Source organism: Saccostrea echinata, unplaced genomic scaffold (genome assembly GCF_033153115.1).
Source record: "Saccostrea echinata isolate AGI-Se365-2 ecotype Australia unplaced genomic scaffold, CSIRO_AGI_Sech_v1 ptg000001l, whole genome shotgun sequence".
Taxonomy (NCBI): domain Eukaryota; kingdom Metazoa; phylum Mollusca; class Bivalvia; order Ostreida; family Ostreidae; genus Saccostrea; species Saccostrea echinata.
In genome coordinates, this window is record NW_026889750.1 from 44,130,127 (window position 1) to 44,155,587 (window position 25,461).

The window sequence follows — 25,461 nt, forward strand, 5'->3', positions numbered from 1 at the left end:
AATAAAAGATATTTTATCCACCATAAAATTTCTGCTTCTGCATTAAAAAATTATCTGAAGTTGGAAATTGAGAGCCAGAATTTGAGAATTCTAAATATAACACAGGTATCCTCATGTGCAGGTAAACACTATTCTGATAAAACAAGAGAATATCACTGAGCAGGGTGCATTATCTAACTATCACTCTAATAAAATGAGACAGAATTACTGACCTGTGTCCATCATCTAAGTGCCACACACTGATATTGTTGTCTAGGGAAGCACTGCAGACATGAGTCCTCCCAGCAAAGCAGACGTCAGTGATGACATCAGCGTGTCCATGGAAACTTCTTACTTCCTGTGTTACATCAGAGAGACACATATATATATTGATAAACATGGAACCACAATTTAACAAGAGGCCCATGCACCACAATGCTCACCTGAGCAACTGTGGCCCTTCTTCAGCAGATTCTTTTTCCTATATAATCCCTTGTAAAATTTGATCAGCCCTTGTAGCCCCTCCTATCCCTGTGGGTCATGATTTGAAAAAAATTGAATCGACACAATCTGATGATGCTTCCATATAAAATATGACATAAATATTGCTTTGCTGTCCTTGAGAAGAAGATTTTTAAAGGTTTTTTCCAGTGTATACCCATATTAAACTTTGAATGCTTTGAATGGGTTTCTTAATTATCTCCCCTTGGAAGAGGGAAATGGCCCTTTATTTGAAGAAACTTGAATTCCCTTTACCCAAGGACATCCTTTGACAAGTTTAATTGAAATTGGGCCAGTGCTTCTGGAGATGAAATTGTAAAAAGTTTACAATGACAACAACGACAATGGACAAATTTTGATCAAAAAAGCTCACTTGAGCCTTTGGCTCAGGTGAGCTAAAATGTATAAAATGCTATAAATATGGAATGTTTGAATGGTTTACCTTTCCTGTCTCCAAATCATGAAGATGAACAACACAATCAAGCCCTCCACATACAAAGTAAGCATTATCCTTACTAATGGCCACACAGGTCACAGGCTACAAGAGTAAGACTCACTATGGAGAAACAGTCTTAATGAATTGTCTTAACTGGTAGCTACACAAGTTTTATTTTAGTAACATACATGTAAGTGCTGGTCATCACAAAATGCTAAAAGAGAGGTGTTACAAATATTGGTGACAGGTTGAAAATGATGGAATGATTTTTACATTTCTAGGGCAGAGTATCAAGGACTAATTATGCCCCCGGATCGAAAGATCCCGGGGGTATATTGTTTTTGTCCTGTCTGTCTGTTTGTCTGTTTATCTGTTTGTCTGTTTATCTGTTTGTCTGTCTGTCTGTTGACTTTAACCTTACCCATAACTTTTGATTGGTTGGAGCTATGACTTTCATATTTCACATGTGTATTCCTTGTGACAAGACCTTTCTTTGGGTACCATCATATTTGACCTTTTGACCTTGACCTTGGAGTTTGACCCACTTTTGTAAAATTTTATGAGACTTTAACCTTGGCCATAACTTCTGAACAGTTGGTGCTTGGGGTTTCAAACTTCACATGTGTATTCTTTGTGACAAGGCCTTCCTTTGGATACCAACAACTTTGACCTTTTGACCTTGATCTTGGAGTTTGACCTACTTTTGAAAAACTTTAACCTTGGCCATAACTTTTGAACAGTTGGTGCTTGGGGTTTCAGACTTCACATGTGTATTCCTTGTGACAAGACCTTCCTCTGGATATCAACCTCTTTGACCCTTTGACCTTGACCTAGGAGTTTGACTTACTTTTAAAAAAACTTAAAACTTGGCCATAACTTTTGAATGGTTGACGCTAGGGCTTTCATACTTCACATATGTAATCCTTGTGACAAGACATTCCTTTGGATACCAACAACTTTGACCTTGACTTGATGTTTTACTTACTTTTAAAAAACTTTAACCTTCACCATAACTTTTGAACAGTTGCAGCTAGGGCTTTCAAATTTAACATTTTTTGTCTTTTGGCCTGGATTTTGACTTGCGTTTGAGAAACTTTAACCTTCGCCATAAGCTGCCATACGGGGGCATCAGTGTTTCACAAACACATCTTGTTTTTGTTACTTGAGAATGTTTCAAAACATAAGAAAATACGCATTTCTCCTGAAAAGTTGCTTAGATTGAGTTAAAACTGTGATACCTGTGGGAGGTTGCTGAGAATGAAAATTGAGTTAAATCTGTGATACTGTAAAATCACATATTTTCATGGGGTCAAATTTTCATGATTTGAGGAAAAAATATGGGTTTGTGGGGATTTAATTTCATTGGTGAAGAATTGATGAGTGGTTATGTATATGATATTTTACATTTCATGGTGGACATTAATTCATGGGTCCATCATACCTTGAAATCAACGAAAATTTAACTCCCAAGAAAATAAGTGATTTCACAGTACCTGTTTGAGGTGCTGAGTGTGAACATCGAGTTAAATCTGTGATACCTGTAGGAGGTGCTGAGTGTGAACATTGAGTTGAATCTGTGTTACCTGTGGGAGGTGCTGAGTGTGAATATTGAGTTAAATCTGTGATACCTGTGGAAGGTTGCTGAGTGTCAGGTAGTTAGGATCCTCAGTTTGTGGGCGGTTGGACCACCTGAAGTACATCTCAGACTGATGCTTAGCCGAGTCCAGTGTTCGTATGCCATCCTTGTAAGGTTCACTGTCTCTAATATCATTTATTGCCTGCTGCCATGTCAAAGATGGATACCTGATTTAAAAATACATGAAAGTCTGTCATTGATTCCTACATTGTATGTTCAGAGTTTGGAATCTTCAACACATAGACCAGCAAATAGCCAAAAATTACCATATCTGAGAGACAAATATTTAAAATAAAAGAGAAAAAAGAATAACACATACTCATTTAAAAGATGAATGTTGCGAGACACAAACATCTTGTATTCCTGGAAATGGTGCAATCCCAGCATTCTTTGCTGTTCACGCTCCATTGTTTTGTTGGTGAATTCTATAGTAGAATTATTTATACGAAAATTACATTCTAGTGACAATATTTTTTAACATTTTCCTTTCAGTACTTGATGTCAAAAATAAATGTTACATAGTCTCTAAAATTATTTCATAAGTCATCTGAGAATATGTTGTGTGGTTCCTTGTTTATAGATTTCACTCTCCATCCTGCATAAGTTTGTTTATAATGTCACACATTTTAATTAACAGGATATCCAATATTGATCCTTCCCTCACCTTTTTCTTGGTAGTCCTCTAACAGAATCTTTCCAAGACTGAGTCGACATTTGTTGCTGATAAATTCCAAACTACACAGCACCTGAGCAAGAACCTTGAACTCCCCTCCATAAGCCTGTAAAAGATGAAATGTTTACAATATCCAGTAGAAACTCCCCTCCATAAGCCTGTAAAAGATGAAATCATTACAATATCCAGGAGAAGCTCCCCTCCATAAGCCTGTAAAAGATGAAATCATCACAATATCCAGGAGAAACTCCCCTCCATTAGACTGTAAAAGATGAAATCATTACAATATCCAGGAGAAACTCCCCTCCATTAGACTGTAAAAGATGAAATCATTACAATATCCAGGAGAAACTCCCCTCCATTAGACTGTAAAAGATGAAATCATTACAATATCCATAAGAAACTCTCCTCTTTTAGTGTTTTTTCTCTTTAAAAAGCATTGCTGTAAATCGAAGGTTTTTACAATGCTTGTAAATTGTATCTGTAGCTCTCTGGTTCGTTTGTCTGAATTTTCTCAGTCAGAGAGCTACAGTTCTGCAGCTACCAGGTGATAAGGTAATTAAGTATACCAGATGATCAAGTAATTCAATTTACCAGGTAATAAGGTAATTCAAAGGTGATGAGGTAATTCATTACACCAGGTGATAAGGTAATTCAGTATACCAGATGATCAAGTAATTCAATTTACCAGGTGATAAGGTAATTCAGAGGTGATAAGGTAATTCATTTATACCAGGTGATAAGGTAATTCATTTATACCAGGTGAAAAGATAATTCATTATACCAGGTGATAAGGTAATTCGTTATACCAGGTAATAAGGTAATTCATTCATACCAGGTGATAATGTAATTCATTTATACCAGGTAATAAAGTAATTCATTATACCAGGTGATAAGGTAATTCATTATACCAGGTAATAAGGTAATTCAGTATACCAGGTGATAAGGTAATTCATTATACTAGGTGTAAAGGTAATTCATTATACCAGGTGATAAGGTAATTCATTATTCTAGGTGTAAAGGTAATTCATTATACCAGGTGTAAAGGTAATTCAATTTACCAGATAAAAAAGTAATTCATTATACCAGGTGATAAGGTAATTCCGAGAATCCTCTTATGCTGTTTCCACTGTATGATCCATCATGTTCTGGATCTACCAGCTGAAGGAAGTAACCAGCTATCAGCCGGTGTAAACCAGTCTCCTTCTCCTGTGAACTCTTCATGTACCGAGATCTAACAGCTGCTGCTACATCAAGGTGTGCAAGAGACAAACAGGTGTTCCTGTTAAATTAATGAAAGCTAGGTCTTACTTCTACATATCCATAGACATAATTTTAAATCACAGTACCATATTTTCTGGATTAATAGTAAATTAATGAACAGAACATCATAGTTTTTACGACATTGTATAATGTTCCTATCTCTTCACAGATACTTTCTCATCTTTTAAATAATAATTTTTAATACAATTGTACTTAAAATTAGAACATTTAAAATGGTTTCAAAGGGTATTTTATTATTAATATATTTCCTACTGTAAGATTACAAGATTAACACAACTGCATTTGTAATAATTACGTGTTTTCATGTGGATTCAGAAAAGTCTGTAGTGATCTGCATAGGTGGGAGAAAACTGCAGCAGGCATCATTTTGTCTGGGGACAGGAGAACATTAAAGACATCATCTGCGGTGTATTTAGTGGTGTCCAGCAGATCGTGGAGGCTCAGAAGATCGTGGAGTTCCTCCGGCATTAGGCCTAAATCAGACATATCACAGTTAAAAAAAAACAACATTCATTGGTATATGGAAGTGGAGTGTCTGTTCAAAGCTTATTAAAGATCCTCAAATAATATTTCTGTCCATAGACTTTTATATAAAGAATAATTAAAAATGGCTGCCTTACCATCCCTGCTACAGACTAGTAAACACATTGCCAAGGATACAACCTCCTGACCCAAATCTGACTCCAAGCGGCCAAGGACTTCCTGTAACATCTGGGGAACAGTTTGAGGGAGGGATTTTAACTTACTTGTCACCTACAAAATCAAATCAGACCATTACAATTTGTACTCATTTTGTTAATCAAAATAGCTTCACTGAAGTCTTTTTTTCCAAATCAGTAAGCAATGAACCTATAATACAGCATATCTGTTCACGAGGGTTATATATATCTTAATATGTGTCTTCCATTACAAATAAAAAATCATTTCACAAACCAATATAGAAGATAGAATTCTCTTCATAAATCATTGTAGTAACTCTGAATATACTGTCATCAATCATTTATTTTATTCAAATGGATCATTAAATTATTTTTGTTTAATCAGACAGTTAAATAATTAGTAGTTTCTGACAAAATAACTGTCTAATTGATTATCTATTATGAGTACTCAGATAGACTATGATTTGAAATTTTGTGCTTACCATTTCAAACTTTCCAAACACCCTCAGTTCTTCACAAGCCAACTTTAAGAAAAGTGGGTTCCCAGCATCCTTCTTCCCCATCAAGAACTTCATCTAAATGTAAATTACACATACATTTAGTCACATGGCTTCATTTTACAACTGTTGTTTATAATGTAAAGTTTCTGGGGTTTTTTTTTCCTTTTAAAAAAATATGCACTTCATACATCTACTGTAATGTACAATTGGTAAACATTGTAATTGCTTGAAGATCCTAGGGCCTCCAACCCCAGCATCAAACTTCATAATATGTGTTCTATGATTGGGCAATTAAAAAAAATTCTGTCAGAAAAAAGATGACCAAAAATGAGATGAAAAATATGTGATAATTAATCCAAATACTAGGCATGTAGCAAAGAGGGAGCCAGAGAGATGATCGACAACTTACCTGAAAAATCTTTGACAAGCAAAACTTCTCCAGACAAGAAAAACCTATTTCATGTGTTGGGGGGGGGGGGGGGGGGGGGGGTGTTCCAACTTTTTCCAAACATTTTTGAATACACTAAAATGGGAGGATTTTGACTATACTACATGTACAAAAAGGGGGGACCAGCATTTCAATGAAAATTTTCATACTTAATTAATACATCTAGTAAAACATTAAGTTTGGACAAGGGGGAAGGCCTCTTTGATACTACATGACCTGAATTTTGTTGACTAAATTCTCTCCCTTCTCTAACACAGTTTTATGGTCAAAATATGCTTTTGTGACTGTGACAATACTGAACAAACCATAAAATTTACCTGATTTTTGAAAGGAGATTCATCCAGCTTTTTCCTGTAAACTGCTAGATTGTTCCTGACAACCTCTGCCTTGTCAAACATGTCAAGGCCACCTACAATGACCTCTGTGAAAGGTCGTCTCTTTAGTGATCTGTGACACTTCCCACCATCCAATGTTGTCATCACGAACACCACATTCTGAAATCAAATTAATGACGGATGAATCGTCTGTTAAACTAAGATTTTATACATATATTTTCTAAATTAAATTATGCAAGAAACTGAAAAAAGTTTCCTGATAGCTTTCTTTCTTTGTAGGTACAGTATAGTACAGAATTCCTCACCTTTGATAGGTTTTGAGGCAGCCACTCCAAGTTGTAAGGTTGGTGGGTATTTTCCATCATATCAAGGCCATCTATAAATAGCACCAAGGGTGAAGAGCATGATGCAGCGCCCTCTTCCAGCAACTCACTGAACTTCTGGGTCAAATTTCTGTCACAAGATTAGGTGATGACTAATAATAGCCAGTGATTTTTACACAAAAGTTCAAACATTAATGTTTGGCTTTTCAATTTTGAAACTGTTTAAAAAGTCAAAATAATTGAAATTCTCAGACTTTTTGGAAATTTGACCAGAATTTGCCTGAAAAAGCAGCCTTTAATTCAAAGTATTTCTGAATAGCGAAAAGTATGTGAAGGCTAATATCTTCTTTACTTCACAATATTTATGTTTTCTAAGTGTGGATTTGATTTTCTTATTGTCTAAATTGTTATAGAAATATGTCATTCAGGGCAGAGAAACCCTTTTACTATCCCTCTTATGATAAGACAGAATCCATACTTGAAGTCCTCGGGAATCTCAGTGTCCACACCAAACTGTCTCTTAAGTTCATAACACAACCTCCTCAGAGTAGCCACAATGTTTGTTGAGCCGGGGGCAGCACCGACCACGTGAACCAGAACTGAGTGAGCACCATCACACTGTGGGTTCTCAATGTAGTTGTGGACAATTGCTGACTGAAAAAAAAAACAGTTTATGTCTTCAAACTATCACTATGTTTAATTAGCCCAAGTTTTAACTGATAATATCAATAATTGTTTGCATTTTCCAATTATAAAATTGCATAAAGAAACTGAATCAGTGGGAGTAAGTATACAATAATTTTTACTTTTCCAAAATATTCTATTGTTCTTTTTATTTATATTTTTAGACCTAATCAATTTAGAGAATCCAGGGCAGAGTGCAGATACAATGACAGGAAATCAATCCTGTATAAGATAGGACAGGAGGATAACTACCAGAAGTGCAGTTTTCCCAGTCCCAGCTTTGCCATTCAGTGCGATTATGTTGGATTTTCTCTCCATGATGTGTGTCACGCATTCCTTGATGAGTTTTTTCCGACCAATAAACTTCTCCTTGTGGCTCTCCACCACAGCCTCGTGTTGCTTGGCAATATGTATGTTCTCATCCAAAATGGCCTCCTGATGTATTGATAGTAATTAATCATTAAAATTACACTTTCAACGCTAAGTTAAAACAAGAGGCCCATGGGCCACATCGCTCACCTGAGTAACTTTGGCCATGCTGTTCTTTACCAGATTCCCCCCCCCCTTGTAATACCTATTGTGGCCCCACCCTACCCCGTTGGGTCCTGTTTGAACAATTTAGAATCTACACTACCCAAGGATGCTTCCACATAAGTTTCAGCTTTTCTGGCCCAGTGGTTCTTGAGAAGAAGATTTTTCAAGATTTTTCCTATATATTTCAATGTAAAACTTGGATTCCCTATTGTGGCCCTGCCCTACCCCCGGGGGTCATGATTTTAACAATTTAGAATCTACACTATCCCAGGATGCTTCCATATAAGTTTCAGCTTTTCTGGCCCAGTGGTTCTTGAGAAGAAGATTTTTCAAGATTTTTCCTATATATTTCAATGTAAAACTTGGATTCCCTATTGTGGCCCCGCCCTACCCCCGGGGGTCATGATTTTAACAATTTAGAATCTACACTACCAAAGGATGCTTCCACATAAGTTTCAGCTTTTCTGGCCCAGTGGTTCTTGAGAAGAAGATTTTTCAAGATTTTTCCTATATATTTCAATGTAAAACTTGGATTCCCTATTGTGGCCCCGCCCTACCCCCGGGGGTCATGATTTTAACAATTTAGAATCTACACTACCCAAGGATGCTTCCACATAAGTTTCAGCTTTTCTGGCCCAGTGGTTCTTGAGAAGAAGATTTTTCAAGATTTTTCCTATATATTTCAATGTAAAACTTGGATTCCCTATTGTGGCCCCGCCCTACCCCCGGGGGTCATGATTTTAACAATTTAGAATCTACACTACCCAAGGATGCTTCCACATAAGTTTCAGCTTTTCTGGCCCAGTGGTTCTTGAGAAGAAGATTTTTCAAGATTTTTCCTATATATTTCAATGTAAAACTTGGATTCCCTATTGTGGCCCCGCCCTACCCCCGGGGGTCATGATTTTAACAATTTAGAATCTACACTATCCCAGGATGCTTCCATATAAGTTTCAGCTTTTCTGGCCCAGTGGTTCTTGAGAAGAAGATTTTTCAAGATTTCTTCCTATATATGTCAATGTAAAACTTGGATTCCCTATTGTGGCCCCGCCCTACCCCCGGGGGTCATGATTTTAACAATTTAGAATCTACACTACCCAAGGATGCTTCCACATAAGTTTCAGCTTTTCTGGCCCAGTGGTTCTTGAGAAGAAGATTTTTCAAGATTTTTCCTATATATTTCAATGTAAAACTTGGATTCCCTGTTGTGGCCCCGCCCTACCCCCGGGGGTCATGATTTTAACAATTTACAATCTACACTACCCAAGGATGCTTCCACATAAGTTTCAGCTTTTCTGGCCCAGTGGTTCTTGAGAAGAAGATTTTTCAAGATTTTTCCTATATATTTCAATGTAAAACTTGGATTCCCTATTGTGGCCCCGCCCTACCCCCGGGGGTCATGATTTTAACAATTTAGAATCTACACTACCCAAGAATGCTTCCACATAAGTTTCAGCTTTTCTGGCCCAGTGGTTCTTGAGAAGAAGATTTTTCAAGATTTTTCCTCTATATGTCAATGTAAAACTTGGATTCCCTATTGTGGCCCCGCCCTACCCCCGGGGGTCATGATTTTAACAATTTAGAATCTACACTACCCCAGGATGCTTCCACATAAGTTTCAGCTTTTCTGGCCCAGTGGTTCTTGAGAAGAAGATTTTTTAATGACCCCACCCTATTTTTGTCTTTTCTTGATTATCTCCCCTTGTAAGGGGACTTGGCCCTTTATCTTAACAATTTTAACTCCCCTTCACCCAGGGATACTTTGTACCAAGTTTGGTTAAAATTCGCCCAGTGGTTCTTGAGAAGAAGTCAAAAATGTGAAAAGTTTACAGACGGACGGACAGACGGACGGACGACGGACAACGGGTGATCAGAAAAGCTCATTTGAGCTTTAAGCTCAGGTGAGCTAATAAAACTAGAGGCACTGTGAGCAGTGAGATCACAAAATGAAACCTTCCCCTCCCCCCACCTCCTCCACTCTCATAGGAGTATGATGGCAAAGTCCATTTTTTGCTATGGGAAAACCCAAATATCTGTTCAATAAAATATAAAGTAGAAGGTGCACAATGGCACTATATGTAATAAAGATTATGTGAAAGTATCATTAAATTTTATTCAGATATATAGGAGGAGTTGCAGATAAGAAATGGGTACCCCAATATTATAGAAAGAATGGCAGTGTTCATGCTTTGCTATTGTTAACCCAATATGTGTCTGATCAAAAAATAAATTTAGAGGTGCACTATAGCATTATGTAATAAAGATTCTGTGAAAGTATCATTAAATTTTATTCATTGGTATAGGCGGAGTTGTGGATAAGAGATGGGTACCCCAAAGCATAACAGACAGAAGATAGGATGGACGAACATAGAAACGGACAGCCCCATCACAATACACTCCCGGTTTTCAAGTGAGAGTATAATGATGAAGAGAAATTAAATAGGTTACTTGAAATTCAGGATGGCCTTCACAGAGTGTTAATTAAATCTTTACTGCTTAATCATTTAAATTTGAAACATGTTAGAAAAACAGATGTTAGGCAACAATTGACAATTGGAGTGAAATAAAAACATGCACACTAGACACATTTCAATATTCTATCGGTATGCTTGATAAAATTCAGATCTAGGGAATGCATTTTTTTTTTGCTCTTCTTTCTTTGCTAAAGTATTCCTCACCTCATCTGGGTATGCCTTCTTAATGGCATTCCACAGGTTATTAAGAACTCGGACGGCAAACTTCTCCAGGCCCGCTACCATTGGTTTCCCATTGATAACTCCACCCCAGTGACAAGGGTACCTGTTGTTACAAAGAAATCAGTATCTAATGCATCTTTTCATAATCTTTTTCATCAAACAAACAAAGTATGCCAATTATAAATCTACCACACTGTGCATTTATCTAACTGTTTTGGGTAATAAGTAGAACTCACCCTTTGTAAACTTCAAAGCCACTAAATTCCACCCGATTCTTCAGATCCTCAAGTTTACCTCGAACCTGGGGACTCTCTGTCATAAACTCAGAGTGTAGCTCTGTTGGAAGGTCCCTAATGGAAAACAAAACAGAAATTTAAAAAAAAAACTGTTAACCAGCAAGACATTTACAACTACATTAACCAGAACACTCCATAAGAGTCTTGTAGCAAACATATGTACATGTACATGCATTCTAAATTGTGGTTGAAAATAGCCATAACTAAGCATCCCTTTAATTTTTTGTTTTATATATATATATATATATATAAACAACTGTAAATTCTGTAAATGAGAGTTGTACTGCATCAATATTCCTAAAAATCGGTGCAAAAGCAAACATCACATATTATCCAATTTCAATCAAATTCACCTCTGTTTTGCATACGTTCAATGCATGGACAATTCCAATATCCTTTGTTGCCTTCATTTTGCTCTTTTATTGTTTTAATTTAGTATTTTAATGTCTATTTATGAGATCATGTCAAGATACTCTTACAGGAGATTAATATTTATCATATACACATTAAATGTCTGACTGACTCTCTGAAACTCACTTCTCAAAGCTGGAGTCACGTATGTAGAAGAAAGCTTTTCCCATGTGTGTGCTGGGGTTGGACAATGCACCTAAGTGCATCTCTAGCTCAGTAACTGAAGCTTTTGGTGGATAGGTCTTAAGCCAATCAAAGTCCTCCATATCTGGTACATTGTAGTTATCAGGAACGTAACCATAGCGATCTCCCAGGATGCCCATGAAGAACTCACAAGTCATCACTTCTGACAGACAAAGTTCAATTGCTCTGTAAATACATAAAAATCTCTTGTCATCTCACACATTGAATTATAATTAGAAAAACTAGAGACTTTCCCACAAAACCATGAAAATTTATAACCCCCTTTCCAATTACTGTAAATCACTTTTTATTTATGAGAATTTTATTTTCGCATAATTACATGAGACCACCTGCTCACAAACAATTTCAATCTCATGTATGATACTCCTATTAAAGATTATATAGAGCATAAACCAAAGTTCATGAAAATGTTTTTTTGCTTATAAACACCAAAAAAACAATCCTGTAAAAAAAGTGTCTCGAAAATTTAGTGACTTACAGTAATATGATTGAGTCTATAATATGTGTATTAGCATTTTGGAACCTAGTTAAAATACCCATATTCTTTTTGTGACCCCTTGACCATTCCATGACTCCTGTATTAATACTCACCTGTTACTCTCCTCCTCTGTGATTCCCCACCTTAGATCCACTTCCTGTATGTTAATGAAGTGCTTCCTTCCAAGTGCTCGGAGTTCTGGGAAGACGAAGCGAGTCAGGACATCTCTTTCTCCGTGCATATCTCTGAAGGTGGATGAGATAAACACTCTGGTCTTTCTCCAGCTTAAATTTTATACCAAAAAAATTTATCAATTTCTGAAATTTTGAAAATTGTGCATTTCTTCTTTTCTTTAAAAATATTTTCTTTTACAAACAGACTTATTTCTCATTTGATAATCATGAAAATCACAAAGTAATGAAGCACCCTCTTCCTTATAAGTGATATTTACAACACTGTACCTTGGTTTTCCTGAGAGCAGAACCAGTGGTTTCTCTGGTTTGGAAACAGGGACAGTCTTTGTGTTTTCTAAGGCTACTCCTGCCAGGGGTTTCAGCTGATAAGCCTCATCAATTTTTTCAACATGAATTAACTGTCCACCTTCCCCTCTCTCTGCTATGAACCTGGAAACAAATTTCAAAATATTTCATATATGCAGTGATTTTCTTTACATATTTGCAAATCAGATCAAGGTTAAGTGGATTGTACATGTACATGTAAAATCTGTCTGATCCATAATTTTGTAATGTTTTATGTCTGATAAAAAAAATTGTGAAAAAGTAACTCCTGTGATCAAAAAGGTTGTCTACCACTCGAGGATGTCGCCAGATCCTTAATCTCATATTTAGTTTTCAAAAAAGTCTCAAGCATGTATGTGAATGTTTGGAATTGTTGAGTTCATGTATTTCTCAAAATTTGTTGTTTTGAATATCCCCACTACTGTTATTAGTATTGTAAGGATAGCTTTCATCGGTCAACTTTGTTTCTCTGTTGACTTAGGCCTTTCTCAAAACATTCGTGTCACACATACATCTTGTATATTTTTCATGAAAGACAAATAAATTGGACTCTTTCAATCTATGAAAATAATGTATTACAGTCAAACCTCATTATATTGAACTCGATGAGGCTGAGAACAAACTTTGATATATCCAGGAATCTGAGATATTGAGGTCAAAATACATAAAGAAAAGGGGGTTGGGACTTTGAATGCACTTAAATATATCCATGGTATTTAAGATATCAATGTTCAAGATACAGAAGTTAAATCATACTATATTGTACAGAGATTTGATAATGTTACCTGAGAATTGCATCACTATAACCAGAGATGTAGATGTCATTATCATGCTCAGGTTTGATAGACTGAGAGAAACTGAAAGTAAACCAAAGGTCATTTATCATTATACATACAAGGACGTATTTATATTTAAATCAATTGTTTTGCATAAAATGAATATTGAAGGATCATTTTAAATGACAGAGAAATCCAAATACACAAATATTGCTGGAGACAATGTGTTCACTCACCCACAGCCTTTTCCTGCGAAGGAGATGTTGACATAGAGAAGGTTAGGGTTGACAATCTGTCGGTACTTCTTCAGGAAATTAGAGAGAATTTTCTGCTGACTGGCGGCAAGATCTCCCCCAGAAAGGACAACAATGTTATCCACCTGCAGCAAAAAAGAGATCCTAATATTACTTCAATATTAGTGACTGTTTAGATATCAAATTTCATGGATTTTGTACAGAATAAACCCTAAAAAAGTTGTCCAGGTCATGGCAGTATGAGAGTGGCAGATAAATACAGACAGATGGACAAAGTGATTTCTACATTTTGATGCAAGACCCTCATTGCATTTTAGTTGCTACTTGTAGATAATGCAGTATTATATAGCAATGTCAAATGTCATAGCAGACTGTCTCCAACCTATCATTTCTTTATGAATTCTACAGACAATTTGTGTACCTGTATTCTATCTCTAAGTTTCTCCATCAGAATGGACTCTGGGAACCCATTTGGCATTTTTTCTGTCTTTCCACTGACATCTGGGAAATTTATCTACCAAAAAAATGTCACATATTGCAAAAATTTTACTACATACTTTTAGATTTTCAGCACTTCACAAAAATCAGAACAAGAATTTGCGAAAAAAGTACAACACATTTAACCTGTTGAGGTTTCTAGTGAGATTTATTAGCATTTAGTCTTTTCAAATAAATGTAACAGATAATTCAAGATGGCTGGCAATAAACTTCTAACCTTTTTCAGCAGGTTGTCTAGATTGTCTAAAATGGTTCCAGGCTCCACACTGGCTTGTTCCCAGGTGGTTTCCTTAAAGGTGACAAACTCACACTCCTCACACGAGTATTTACACATCAGCCCCATTAGCAGTGCCACCTCTAACATCTGTGTCAAAACAGTATACATGTATGTAATCAAATAGCAGTCTTCTTAAAATGTATGTGTATCCAATCTTCTATTAAATGTACAGTAATCAAATTAGGTATGCATGTAGGATAGAAGACACCACCACACAAATAATAACATATGAGTATCTGCCTCTGCAAGTAAAAATTAAAGTGATCTGATTACTGATATGTGATTTATTGAATATAAAGAATGTAATTAAGAAACCCTGAAAGATAGAGAAAACAAAAACAATTAAATTAATTATCCTGGATTTCCAAACTGATATACAATGTATATGTACTTATCACTTTCTATATACACATATTCAGCAGACACTTATTTTTTATCTCTCTGGGCTTTCAAAAATTACATATATATCTGTCTTAATATCTTTGCTGTGGAATTTGGTACATTTGTTTATCTATTTTTCTCTTAATGCCTGGATTTTCTTAGCCCTACAACACAGTTGACCCATCCCCCCTATCTTTCCTTACCTCTCTAGGTTTTCCAAGGCCCCTGGCAGCAGTACAATTGACCCTCATTCTATCGCTGCAGTCAGACAGCACTATAGTTCGGCCCCTGATTGGCTGGACATTGTACACTGTGGCTATCTTGACCGCTGTGTCCAGCGCTTTCTTGTAACGATTGATGATTGCCTTGTCAAAGGCTGTCTCTCTGTGAGAAAAAAGCAATTCCCCATCACTTAAAGACAAAGTTGATCTAAATATGAAAGTATAATTCAACTCTGATCACTTCTTTCATTAAGGTTTTACTTATTTTTGTTCAAACTAAATGTCCCACTTAAATGACATTGCTTAGAGTAACATGAATTAGAATTCTTTGAGTAAACTATTACTTTGGTTTCTTTTTTTCTTCCTTTTCTTTATTTTTCTTTTCAATCCACCAATTTTCTCCTTTCCCCCCACGTCCCCGGCCCCGACCCCTTCCTCTTCCTCTCCTCACAGGGGCTCGAGACCCAGAGATACCGGAGGCTTCCATCTCAGCCTGCTCCACAAGCTTCCTCTCTAAAATTATAAATCAGTATCTCGAGATTCTAATAAACAAAAACAGTCTCAAAGTACATAATGACTTGTATTATATAAGAATAACTGCGTTAGTTCATAGTAATCTTTTGGTGGTGGGTGTGTTTGTTTGTTTTGTTTTTGTTTTTTTTTTGTTTTTTATGAGAAGTCTTCTACTGAATTTAGCAGTGAATTCATTCTACCAAATCCACATCCTGTAATATTCCCTCATTTCAATTCAAGCATAATAATCACTCATATCAACACCATCATGAAAAGAAATCGCAATTGAATCTTTGGGGCAGAATTAAAAAATGATCCGATTGCAACTCTCCCAGAATTTTTTTCGCTTCATTTTTCATATACCTTTTAGTCAATATATGCATTTAAATATTTCTTTGTGAAACAATTAACAAACATTTACTCTTTGAGGCTACACGTACATATAATGTACATGCACATGTACAAGGCAAAAGTATATTACCTACTAACCTATAAACAGTTTTGTTATTTGACAATCGACTGAAAAAAAAATCCACAGATTTAATCATATATATGGTACATTATGGGTCATCAAATATATACATACGAGTTGTTTCATATTCCTTTTCAAGTCCACTTAGAACTTCATAGGCAGAAAAGAAACGGAAGGGAAACTGCTTGCTATTGGCAACTTGTCTCTGAAATAAAAATTAATTAAGTGAATACCAGGCAGTACATAGAATACAAAATCACCTGATGTGTCAGGAATGTGTTGCTTTCTTCAGTGTTTGAGAAAAAATTGCAAAATCACATATAAGTAAAACTTCAAAGAAAATCTTTTGTGTCATCTTAGTCTTTATAATTAATTGTTCTGACCTTGACCTCAAAGCACAGATTAAATCTTTATAGCTTTTATCCCTCTTTAGGCTGCATACCTCACTTAATTCTAATATCAAAATACATATTGATATTTTCATTATACATTCTAGTTGAACATAATTGTTTTAAAATTTTGCCCTATCCGATGGGTATAATATGACCGTCTAAAAATTTACTCTTTTACATGTATGTTGCAGGTTTTAGAGAAAATTTATTTATTATCTTACAAGTGGGTTTTTTAGAAGAGATTTTTCCTCTATTTTCCACTGGAAGCAACTTCAAATAAATAGATCAACAGACGGACAAAGAAATTTTTCATCCTTATGTCCCTCCCTCCTCTTACCCCTTCAGCTTGATATTTGATACCATAACATTAAGTAACACACACTATACCTCATCAGTGAGTCTACGGAGAACCTGCTGATGGTGTTTCTGGGAAATTCCAGCTTTGATCAGATTCCTTAAGTTCCTCAACATAGCCATAAATGGCAGCTTTTTGTGATCTGTTAAATAAAAAATTGCTTATTGAAATGTGAAGTATTTATTTTTTGCTACAAATATTAAATACAATAATACATATATGTACTGAAGAGAGATTCTGGTAAGAAATTAAACTGCTCATCAGCATTAAGATAATAAATGACCAATGAAATCAGAAGAAATGATAATTATTGTCCAATGAAATCAGAAGAAATGATAATTATCGTCCAATGAAATCAGTAGCTGAGATAATAACTAACCAATGAGATCCTCCCAAGTAGAGGCTTTGTTCCCTTTGAGGGACACCTGTGTTTCCCATGTCTCAGGAACGGGAAGCTTCATCCTCTTCCCAGCTCTATCCTGATCCCATTCCCCAGGGAGTCGAGATTTGTAAAATGCCTCTAGGGTGTCTGGGTATCTAAAACAAAGGTCAACTTCAAAAAAAAAATCTGAAAACTAACCTAGATCAGGGAGTTTGAATTTCAATAACTTTCTTTCTGAAAGGTTGTTTTTCAGATTTTGTTAACAAGAATTGTTTTTACTAGAGCTATTTTGATCATCTTTATAGCCATTCTTACGAGTGAAGCATATTGCATTCTAAATGCACTAATTCGATATCCTTAGGAATTACTTGTAATATGGTAACAAGGTATCCTTTTGTGAATTAAAAACTTAATTAGTACAATATATTATTATACAGCATATCTGCCAAGCTGTTCAAAAAACTGTAATGACTTTCCAAATATTGTATTTACAACACTAATGGCATGGATATCATATACTGACTTTTTGCCGATTATGGACATGACATGGTCCACTGGTTCGATGATGTGAAGTTTACGGATCAATTGTTTAATGGAGAATTTGATTTTCTCCATCTCCTCCTGTGTGTGATCTTCTTCATCATAAACCACGTCACTCAGCTGTAAAAATAATTCTATTATCTTAGAATCATAGACCACATCACTCAGCTGTAAAAATAATTCTATTATCTTAGAATCATAGACCACATCACTCAGCTGTAAAAATAAACCATGTCACTCAGCTGTAAAAATAATTCTATTATCTTAGAATCATAGACCACATCACTCAGCTGTAAAAATAATTCTATTATCTTAGAATCATAGACCACATCACTCAGCTGTAAAAATAAACCATGTCACTCAGCTGTAAAAATAATTCTATTATCTTACGGAAATCTGCCCTCTAATATGAAGCCTGAGTTCTTGAAATCTTGGGAATTATTTTATTTGTAGACTTCTAACACTACGAATGGCATGCATGAGAAAAATTAAGGCATTATTGGATTGTAAAATTGTACGTTATTCACTCCTTAAATATTTGGGAGTAATTTTATGCTATATAAAAGAGAACATCTCGGACTGATTAACTATTTATAATCTAAATTTAAATTTATCAACATTAAATATAAGCATACTAAGAAAACTATTTACTAATATATCTAACCTGACGATGGATATTTTCTCCTTCATCACTTTCCTCATCGCTATCGGAATCCCACCTGTCTCTCTGATTGGTTGACACATTACTGGCTCCTCCACCTCTAAATGCACCATACCCTCCCCGGCCTCTGACCCCACCACGACCTCCCCGTCCTCTGACCCCAGCATGCCCTCCGCGACCTCTGACTGAAGAGGCTTCCTTCTTCTCTTTTTTCTTCTTTTTCTTCATAGAGCTTTCCTTGTTGTATTTTGCTACAATATTGTAACAAACATGACTTCATTGTTGTGTTTTTTTATACCCTAACCACAATTGTTTTGGATTTTCTGTATTTGGCCATAACTCAATTTTCAATCATTTCAAACAGAATCATAAAATGAGTGTGTATGTTACTGGATTTTTTTCAGTATACACTAAAACATGCTTTTATGAAATTCACAGAAATGAACAATTCTGATTCATTATTAACATTATAACTGATATGTTTTAAATCTTCAGGGAAGGAAATCCATCTTGCTTTCACTTTTAATATAAGCTTGATTTTACTGTATTTGATTTTTTTCAATTTGATTAAAAAAGCATCTCTGGTACCCAACAATAGTTAACACATCTATGAAAGTTTTTAATTGTGTTAAGTACATATTGGTCATTTATTGTAGATGCCTTACCTAACTGATACTGGTCAAACTCGGGGAACTTCATGATCATGGCTTTACGTAGGGCTGCTGGCAGAGAGCCGTGGGACAAATTTCTGTCATGGAAGGCCTGCCACAAAACAAATCATCAACATTTAAAAAAGATTAATCTTAAAAATGATTTCCATGTCCATTTTGAATTCAATTTCAGTTTAAGAAAATGAGTATACATGAATGCATTGTAATGTCATTGCCAGCTTTACAGTAGTTTTTAGAAATGCATGACATTAATTACCATTACATGTAATGCAGATTTTTTGGCATTACACATTACTAGCATTACTTCAATATAAAGTACCCATTTAAATGTATCATTATTTAATGCTTCGATTAAGAACCCTCTATACACTGCACACTAAAGAGTTCTGATTCTGTGGTATTTTTCTGCAGTTAGAGTGATCTACCTTTAGATCTAAATTCAAATAAATTGAAATCTACAGTGTATTTCTCAATTTGTAATCAATTCAAGCATTCTTAACAATTTAAAAGGCCAAGATAAATTAACTGAACACTTCATTTGCATATATTTTATCCACTGAAGTAAACAACAGTGATTTCTGTTCATTGATATTTTGTTGTCTTTGAACATTTTTCCTGGGGGTAAATGCCATGTACCATATATTGAAAATTATATAGTTAAGCTCAAAATTTACCCCTATATACAATATAATTTTCTCAATGTCTAAAAAACATTTTGCACTGGTGTATAGAGGGTCCTTAATACAACATGTTCAATGCCCATCACTTTGAATGGGCTGACACTGTTATCTTAGAAAGCCCTAAAGAAAATGTTAACTTATGACATCAGAGATAAAGCTTTGCTGCATATTTAAATTTTACAGCAGGTAAATTTATTTAAAATAAAATAACTGGAGAAGAGGGTTATCTGCCAGCTCTTTTTTTTTTGCATATTCAGTGATAAGATCTCTGCCACTGATATATCTATCTATTCCCACTCATCTGATACATGAAAAAGGTAAAGATAGCGAACAGAGATAGACCTCAAAAAAACCTACAAACACTACAAATCTGTAAACAGGGCATGAAACATGGATCTCTGGAAATTCCAGAGAAAGGATCAGGTGCCTAGAAGGAGTAAGCATCCCCTGTTGACCAGTCACACCTGTCATAAGCCCTACATATTGACCAGGTAGATGGAATAATCTGGAGTCAAATTTACTGTTAGTATAAAAACAAAGGGCTAACAATTGGTATAAAATGTGTCTGTCAAAATAAGACGCAATGATTGGTTGTATTTGCTAACAAGGTCATTGTAACAGTTGAACCATAAAATTTACGAAATGCTGACTTTAAACGAGGTTGTTGTAATCCCTTTAACATCAACTTATGTTCAGTAGCCTGCTTGGTTTTCAAATTGATCATACTCAGAGCATGCTCTTGAGTATTGAATAAGTTGGGAGACATACACAGCATATGCAGGTGACAGTGGAATATTACTACATAAATTAGGAAAGTTGACAATGGAAAAGCTGAAGTCATCTCGTTTGTTTCACTGTTTAATTGTTAGTTTGCCTTCATTGTCCATAGTCTGTAAAACATCCAAATAAGAAACAGATGTGGCAGACTCTGTGGTGTCTTTTTTATCGAGTTCACTTGCTGGATATATCGAGTCAACATATGAATGGAAGTAACTATTGTTAATTGATAAAATGTTGTCAATATATGTGAATGTTGAGTTGAAGGCCACAGGAAGTGTTTTCTTCTCATGCCGAAGTTTTTGAATAAATTCTGCTTCATTGGAATATAAAACCAGGTCTGCTAATAAAGGAGCACAATTAGTGCCCATCAAATTTTCAACAGACCTAATCTCCAAAGATTATACAGAAGTTTTCAAAGAGGATCCTTTGAATATTAACCTCAGAGTACTTATGTGTAGAATCAGAGGGATTTTTTACAATGTAATTTCAAAGATGACCAATCACAAGATATGAAAATTTTTGAATTCCATTTTTATTGAAGAAGCAATGGTCTTTGATATCAAAAAGCCTAGTTTTTAATTTATTATGCCACCTCATTCTAGTAGACTAAACTGGAAGACAATAGCCACCTCTATCAAGACCCATACACTCAACTTACATCTCTACTATCCCCATCAAAACAGACTTACATGTATATGATGATTCTCTGCCACCTCTATCCTGACTGGATACAGTTTTACCACCTCTGTTAAGTCACACTTACCTGATAAAACTCTGTCACCTCTATCCTGACTGGATACAATTTTGCCACCTCTGTTAATTCACACTTACCTGATAAATCTCTGCCACCTCTATCCTGACTGGATATAATTTTGCCACCTCTATCCTGACTGGATACAGTTTTGCCACCTCTATTAAGTCACACTTACCTGATATATCTCTGCCACCTCTATCCTGACTGGATACAATTTTACCACCTCTGTTAAGTCACACTTACCTGATATATCTCTGCCACCTCTATCCTGACTGGATACAATTTTACCACCTCTGTTAAGTCACACTTACCTGATAAATCTCTGCCACCTCTATCCTGACTGGATACAATTTTACCACCTCTGTTAAGTCACACTTACCTGATATATCTCTGCCACCTCTATCCTGACTGGATACAATTTTACCACCTCTATTAAGTCACACTTACCTGATATATCTCTGTCACCTCTATCCTGACTGGATACAATTTTGCCACCTCTATCCTGACTGGATACAGTTTTACCATCTCTATTAAGTCACACTTACCTGATATATCTCTGCCACCTCTATCCAGTCAGATGGGAGCTGGATGGAAGCACAGTAGTACTTCTTTAGATATGGCCGACAGACCTCTACATTTGAGCAGAGAGCCAGAAGGAAGTTTGCTGTTGTTCTGATGTTTAGTTCCTTTCTTGTGTACAAAGCAACCTATAAATATGCAGACATGATACAAGATTAGGTTTTTTTCCTCTACAAGATTATATACACAAATCCAAGCACTGTACTATAAAATAATTGTAATTTTATCAAATTTCTAAATTGAGGGTAAAAATGATTATTTGATTTATAAGTAATTCATTTTAAAAAGTATATAAATCTAAAAATTGATATTTTCACAATGTACCTTGAGAATGAACTCTGGGTCATAGGCCACGACCCTCTCTGACATCTCAGACAGGGCTCTCCTGGTGAGGTCATTGCTCTTGGAGAAGTCTGGCTGACAAATCAGGGATCCACTCACAGCATTGATAAGAGCCAGCTATAGAGAAATAGTGAAAGCCAGGTATAGAGAACACAGATAAACTGTATACCTGGCTACAACAAAGTAATGGAGAAAAATCTAGCTGAGAGCAAAGATGGTTGAAATGGAAACTCCTTAAAACACAATAGTTTTTAATCCCCAAATATAAATCATTATAATGTTACTTTATTTGATTTTCTATCTGCACAGTATCACCCTGTACAGGATAAAAGAATGTCAGTTGTAATCATGTTCATAAAACAGTGATAATGGTAATCATATGGTCATGATGCCAATTTCTTTTCACAGAAAATTGTGAAGATGTATGCTAAACTCTATACAGGGTGTTTCAGAAAACATGCAACCATTTTGATTGATTAAATTTTACTGGTTTTTCAACCAAAACCATGCACCAACATATCAAATTAATAGTCACAATTTCAAAATTTATTCTTATGAAAATAAAGTTAATATGGCATACAGATAATGAATTACAAAAGAAAAAAGAAACTTGTAAAATTTCACTTAGTTACAAAATATGTTCTAAATGGCGTCATTTTTGCTGAATGAATATTAAATCTATCCGATGCAAGAAAGTTTTCATTACTATTGCAGAGAGTCTCTTGGTAATGAATCAGGTCTCATTTTTCGAACCATTTTGAGTTCATTTGTTTGTTTGTTTGTTTTTTTTTTTGGGGGGGGGGTGTATTTTAAAAACTTTGACCTTTAAATATCCCCACAGATAAAAGTCAAGGGATGTTAAGTCAGGTGAGTGTGCATGGAGACCAAATTTAATGGATTTGAAAGAGTTGAATGATCCTCCAAACATTTGTTCTAACAAGTCCAAGGTTTAAGATTCAAAACATATTTCAGCATCTGATCTACACTTGACTTGCTCAATTTGTTCCCAAACTCAGTTATTTTACAAAAGGATTTCACGTGAGTCTCTGGAACAATGCCTCTTTTTAACATTCTAAATGTTTTCATGTGTTCTAACTGTCTTTTTCTTCATTTTTTTCTTTAAATTTCTTTGATCATGCATTACCTCTTCAATTAGCTGCAAAATTTTACAGATTTAATTATACAACTTCCACTTTATATTACTATTAGTAAGTTCTTTGCATTCTGTAAACCTTATTTACATTGTCCTAATCACAGGAACTGGTGACATGCTCTGATAAAGCAGAATCGGAACTCCTGATAATTGCTTTTTATTAAATTCCATATTAAGAATGAAATTATCTGTTTTTTCAGTGATGTCAAATATGACGTCATAATTAATTCAAATGGTAATTTTTTTCTAAATTTTTGTTATTAATAAAAACTTTGGCCTTTTTAGCATAATTTTATATAAAACTTTCATATGTTTCTGTCTGCATATAAATAAAGTGAGGAAAGTAAATGGTTGCATGTTTTCTGAAACACCCTGTACATACAGATCTATTTTAGAGCTGCTATTTGTTGGTTACATATTCCAAGTTATTTCTTTTTTTTTTTTACCTTTAAGCCATTGACATCATGCATTGGAATAGCTGGTCTGTTCAGACTGGGATCCTTGCTTGGATTCACAAACTTTGGCACCTCTACTCCTTTTTCTTCTGGAATTACCTTCCCAAGATCATAACGAGGGGCCTTGGCCTTATATTTATCGAATTCAAATCTTTCTTCTGCGGCTCGTTTCTTTGACTTCTGTTTCATTTGTGATTGACCTGATTTTTCTTTGGTGCCTGTAGGTTTTGTGTCAAAGTGACCTGTTGACAGCTTACCTGAGGTCAATAAAATGTTGGACTTTAGAGACACTCCTCTTACTGGTTGCTGACTGGTCGAAACGGAAGCATGTGACAAGGCAGACACTTTCTGACTGGTTGAGTATCCATCCTGCCCATGCTGGGACATACCAGTACTTAAAGTAGACGAAATGGCTGAGGATGTATACCCAGACAGGAGCCTAGAGGGGGCTGTATTTCCTAGAAGAGAACTACTTAATGGTCTTGACTGTGGTATCACATTATGGCTGCGTCCGGGTGGAGGAGTCTTAGAACTCAATGAAGATGAACCCAGTAGAGAGCTCTTCAGGCTTCCACTTGTTAACAGAGACGAGGATCCCAACAGAGAGCTTTTGAGATGTGGTTTTTCCACTAATGGTTTCTTGTCTTTGATGGAAGATTTACTGGTGAGTGGTTTCCTCTTTCTGGTAGTGGACAAACTATCTCCTCCAGGTGGTCCAGTTGATAGCTTGCTTTCTAAGCCTGAACTTAAGCCAGCTGACACATTGCTCTGTAAACTTGTGCTTATTAAGCTAGATTTTATACCTGCAAAAGACAATTCATCCCCATAATTATGGAGACCAGAGCATACCAAAACCATTGGCTAGCTAGCTGCTTTTCATGTGTATATATGTATTTATATATACTGTAAATTGTGTCACATTTTTACAGACGTTGAATATGTAACTCTTCCAGAAAATTTTATAATTCCTGCATTATTTGTTATCTTTTAAAGGAATTTTTATCCTTCAGGTCCTTTAATCATCTCTATCCCACTGTATTATTTTTTTCTCAATACCAACTGATTTTTGAATTTTCTTTTATTTACAGCAGTATGCATGCAAGCTTAATTTTCCTATGTGCTTTCATCAACAATACACAATAATTCATCGGAGGACACAACATTGGTTTGATTTTACATTTTTTGTTGCATTTTGACACTATAGATAAAATGTAGAATTTTAACATGATGATGATGATTAGATTTCTTACCAGTGTCTTTCAGTGACCACTTGGACAAAAGAGACTTCCCTGATGTGTCCATGACTCAGAACTTAGAGTCCCAATCCAATCATTAGCTCTTAAGAATTGGTCAAATTACTTACATTCTGCAAGAAATAAAATCATTATACTCTTTACACAGAATAATTTACAGCAGAGATGTTACAGAACCTATACACTCAGAATTCCATATCCATAAGATCTGATTGGGATTTGCTTTAAACAAAAAGATTTCATTCTTTTTCCTTATGATGTTCACATGGTGCAATGATGTTGAAATCTGTACAACAATGTTGAATGTCATGGCTATTTATATCCTACATGCTGAAACAGGAAAATATTACTTTGCAAAGTATTTGCATTTCCTGATAGTCATAGAGAAAAGAGTAACTAATTCTTCTTGCAGACGATACTCAAAAATAATTGACATACTTAAATCACTACACGGCTAATTTCTTGAGAAAAGTGACT

At 35.3% G+C, this 25,461-nt stretch overlaps 1 protein-coding gene across 1 annotated transcript in view; it reads right to left on the bottom strand.

Annotated features, from left to right (window-relative positions):
• Nucleotides 1-25,052, bottom strand: part of LOC133192293 (telomerase protein component 1-like) — a 43,775-nt gene extending 18,723 nt beyond the window's left edge. Inside the window, exons 1-34 of the mRNA XM_061328310.1 lie at nucleotides 24,982-25,052; nucleotides 23,723-24,534; nucleotides 22,106-22,240; nucleotides 21,748-21,909; nucleotides 18,983-19,079; nucleotides 18,321-18,568; nucleotides 17,640-17,776; nucleotides 17,114-17,271; nucleotides 16,767-16,876; nucleotides 16,102-16,192; nucleotides 15,347-15,515; nucleotides 14,985-15,165; nucleotides 14,341-14,487; nucleotides 14,047-14,139; nucleotides 13,608-13,750; nucleotides 13,381-13,452; nucleotides 12,539-12,700; nucleotides 12,191-12,361; nucleotides 11,522-11,764; nucleotides 10,925-11,038; nucleotides 10,671-10,791; nucleotides 7,711-7,893; nucleotides 7,253-7,428; nucleotides 6,757-6,904; nucleotides 6,434-6,610; nucleotides 5,651-5,743; nucleotides 5,130-5,262; nucleotides 4,805-4,982; nucleotides 4,312-4,507; nucleotides 3,217-3,331; nucleotides 2,872-2,977; nucleotides 2,545-2,719; nucleotides 923-1,018; nucleotides 213-337 (exon numbers count right to left, since the gene is read on the bottom strand). Of these exons, the coding sequence (XP_061184294.1) occupies nucleotides 213-337; nucleotides 923-1,018; nucleotides 2,545-2,719; nucleotides 2,872-2,977; nucleotides 3,217-3,331; nucleotides 4,312-4,507; nucleotides 4,805-4,982; nucleotides 5,130-5,262; nucleotides 5,651-5,743; nucleotides 6,434-6,610; nucleotides 6,757-6,904; nucleotides 7,253-7,428; nucleotides 7,711-7,893; nucleotides 10,671-10,791; nucleotides 10,925-11,038; nucleotides 11,522-11,764; nucleotides 12,191-12,361; nucleotides 12,539-12,700; nucleotides 13,381-13,452; nucleotides 13,608-13,750; nucleotides 14,047-14,139; nucleotides 14,341-14,487; nucleotides 14,985-15,165; nucleotides 15,347-15,515; nucleotides 16,102-16,192; nucleotides 16,767-16,876; nucleotides 17,114-17,271; nucleotides 17,640-17,776; nucleotides 18,321-18,568; nucleotides 18,983-19,079; nucleotides 21,748-21,909; nucleotides 22,106-22,240; nucleotides 23,723-24,534; nucleotides 24,982-25,033 (5,519 nt within the window). The 5' untranslated portion in view covers nucleotides 25,034-25,052. The remainder of the gene's footprint in view (nucleotides 1-212; nucleotides 338-922; nucleotides 1,019-2,544; nucleotides 2,720-2,871; nucleotides 2,978-3,216; nucleotides 3,332-4,311; nucleotides 4,508-4,804; nucleotides 4,983-5,129; nucleotides 5,263-5,650; nucleotides 5,744-6,433; nucleotides 6,611-6,756; nucleotides 6,905-7,252; nucleotides 7,429-7,710; nucleotides 7,894-10,670; nucleotides 10,792-10,924; nucleotides 11,039-11,521; nucleotides 11,765-12,190; nucleotides 12,362-12,538; nucleotides 12,701-13,380; nucleotides 13,453-13,607; nucleotides 13,751-14,046; nucleotides 14,140-14,340; nucleotides 14,488-14,984; nucleotides 15,166-15,346; nucleotides 15,516-16,101; nucleotides 16,193-16,766; nucleotides 16,877-17,113; nucleotides 17,272-17,639; nucleotides 17,777-18,320; nucleotides 18,569-18,982; nucleotides 19,080-21,747; nucleotides 21,910-22,105; nucleotides 22,241-23,722; nucleotides 24,535-24,981) is intronic.
• Nucleotides 25,053-25,461: the final 409 nt, after the last annotated feature.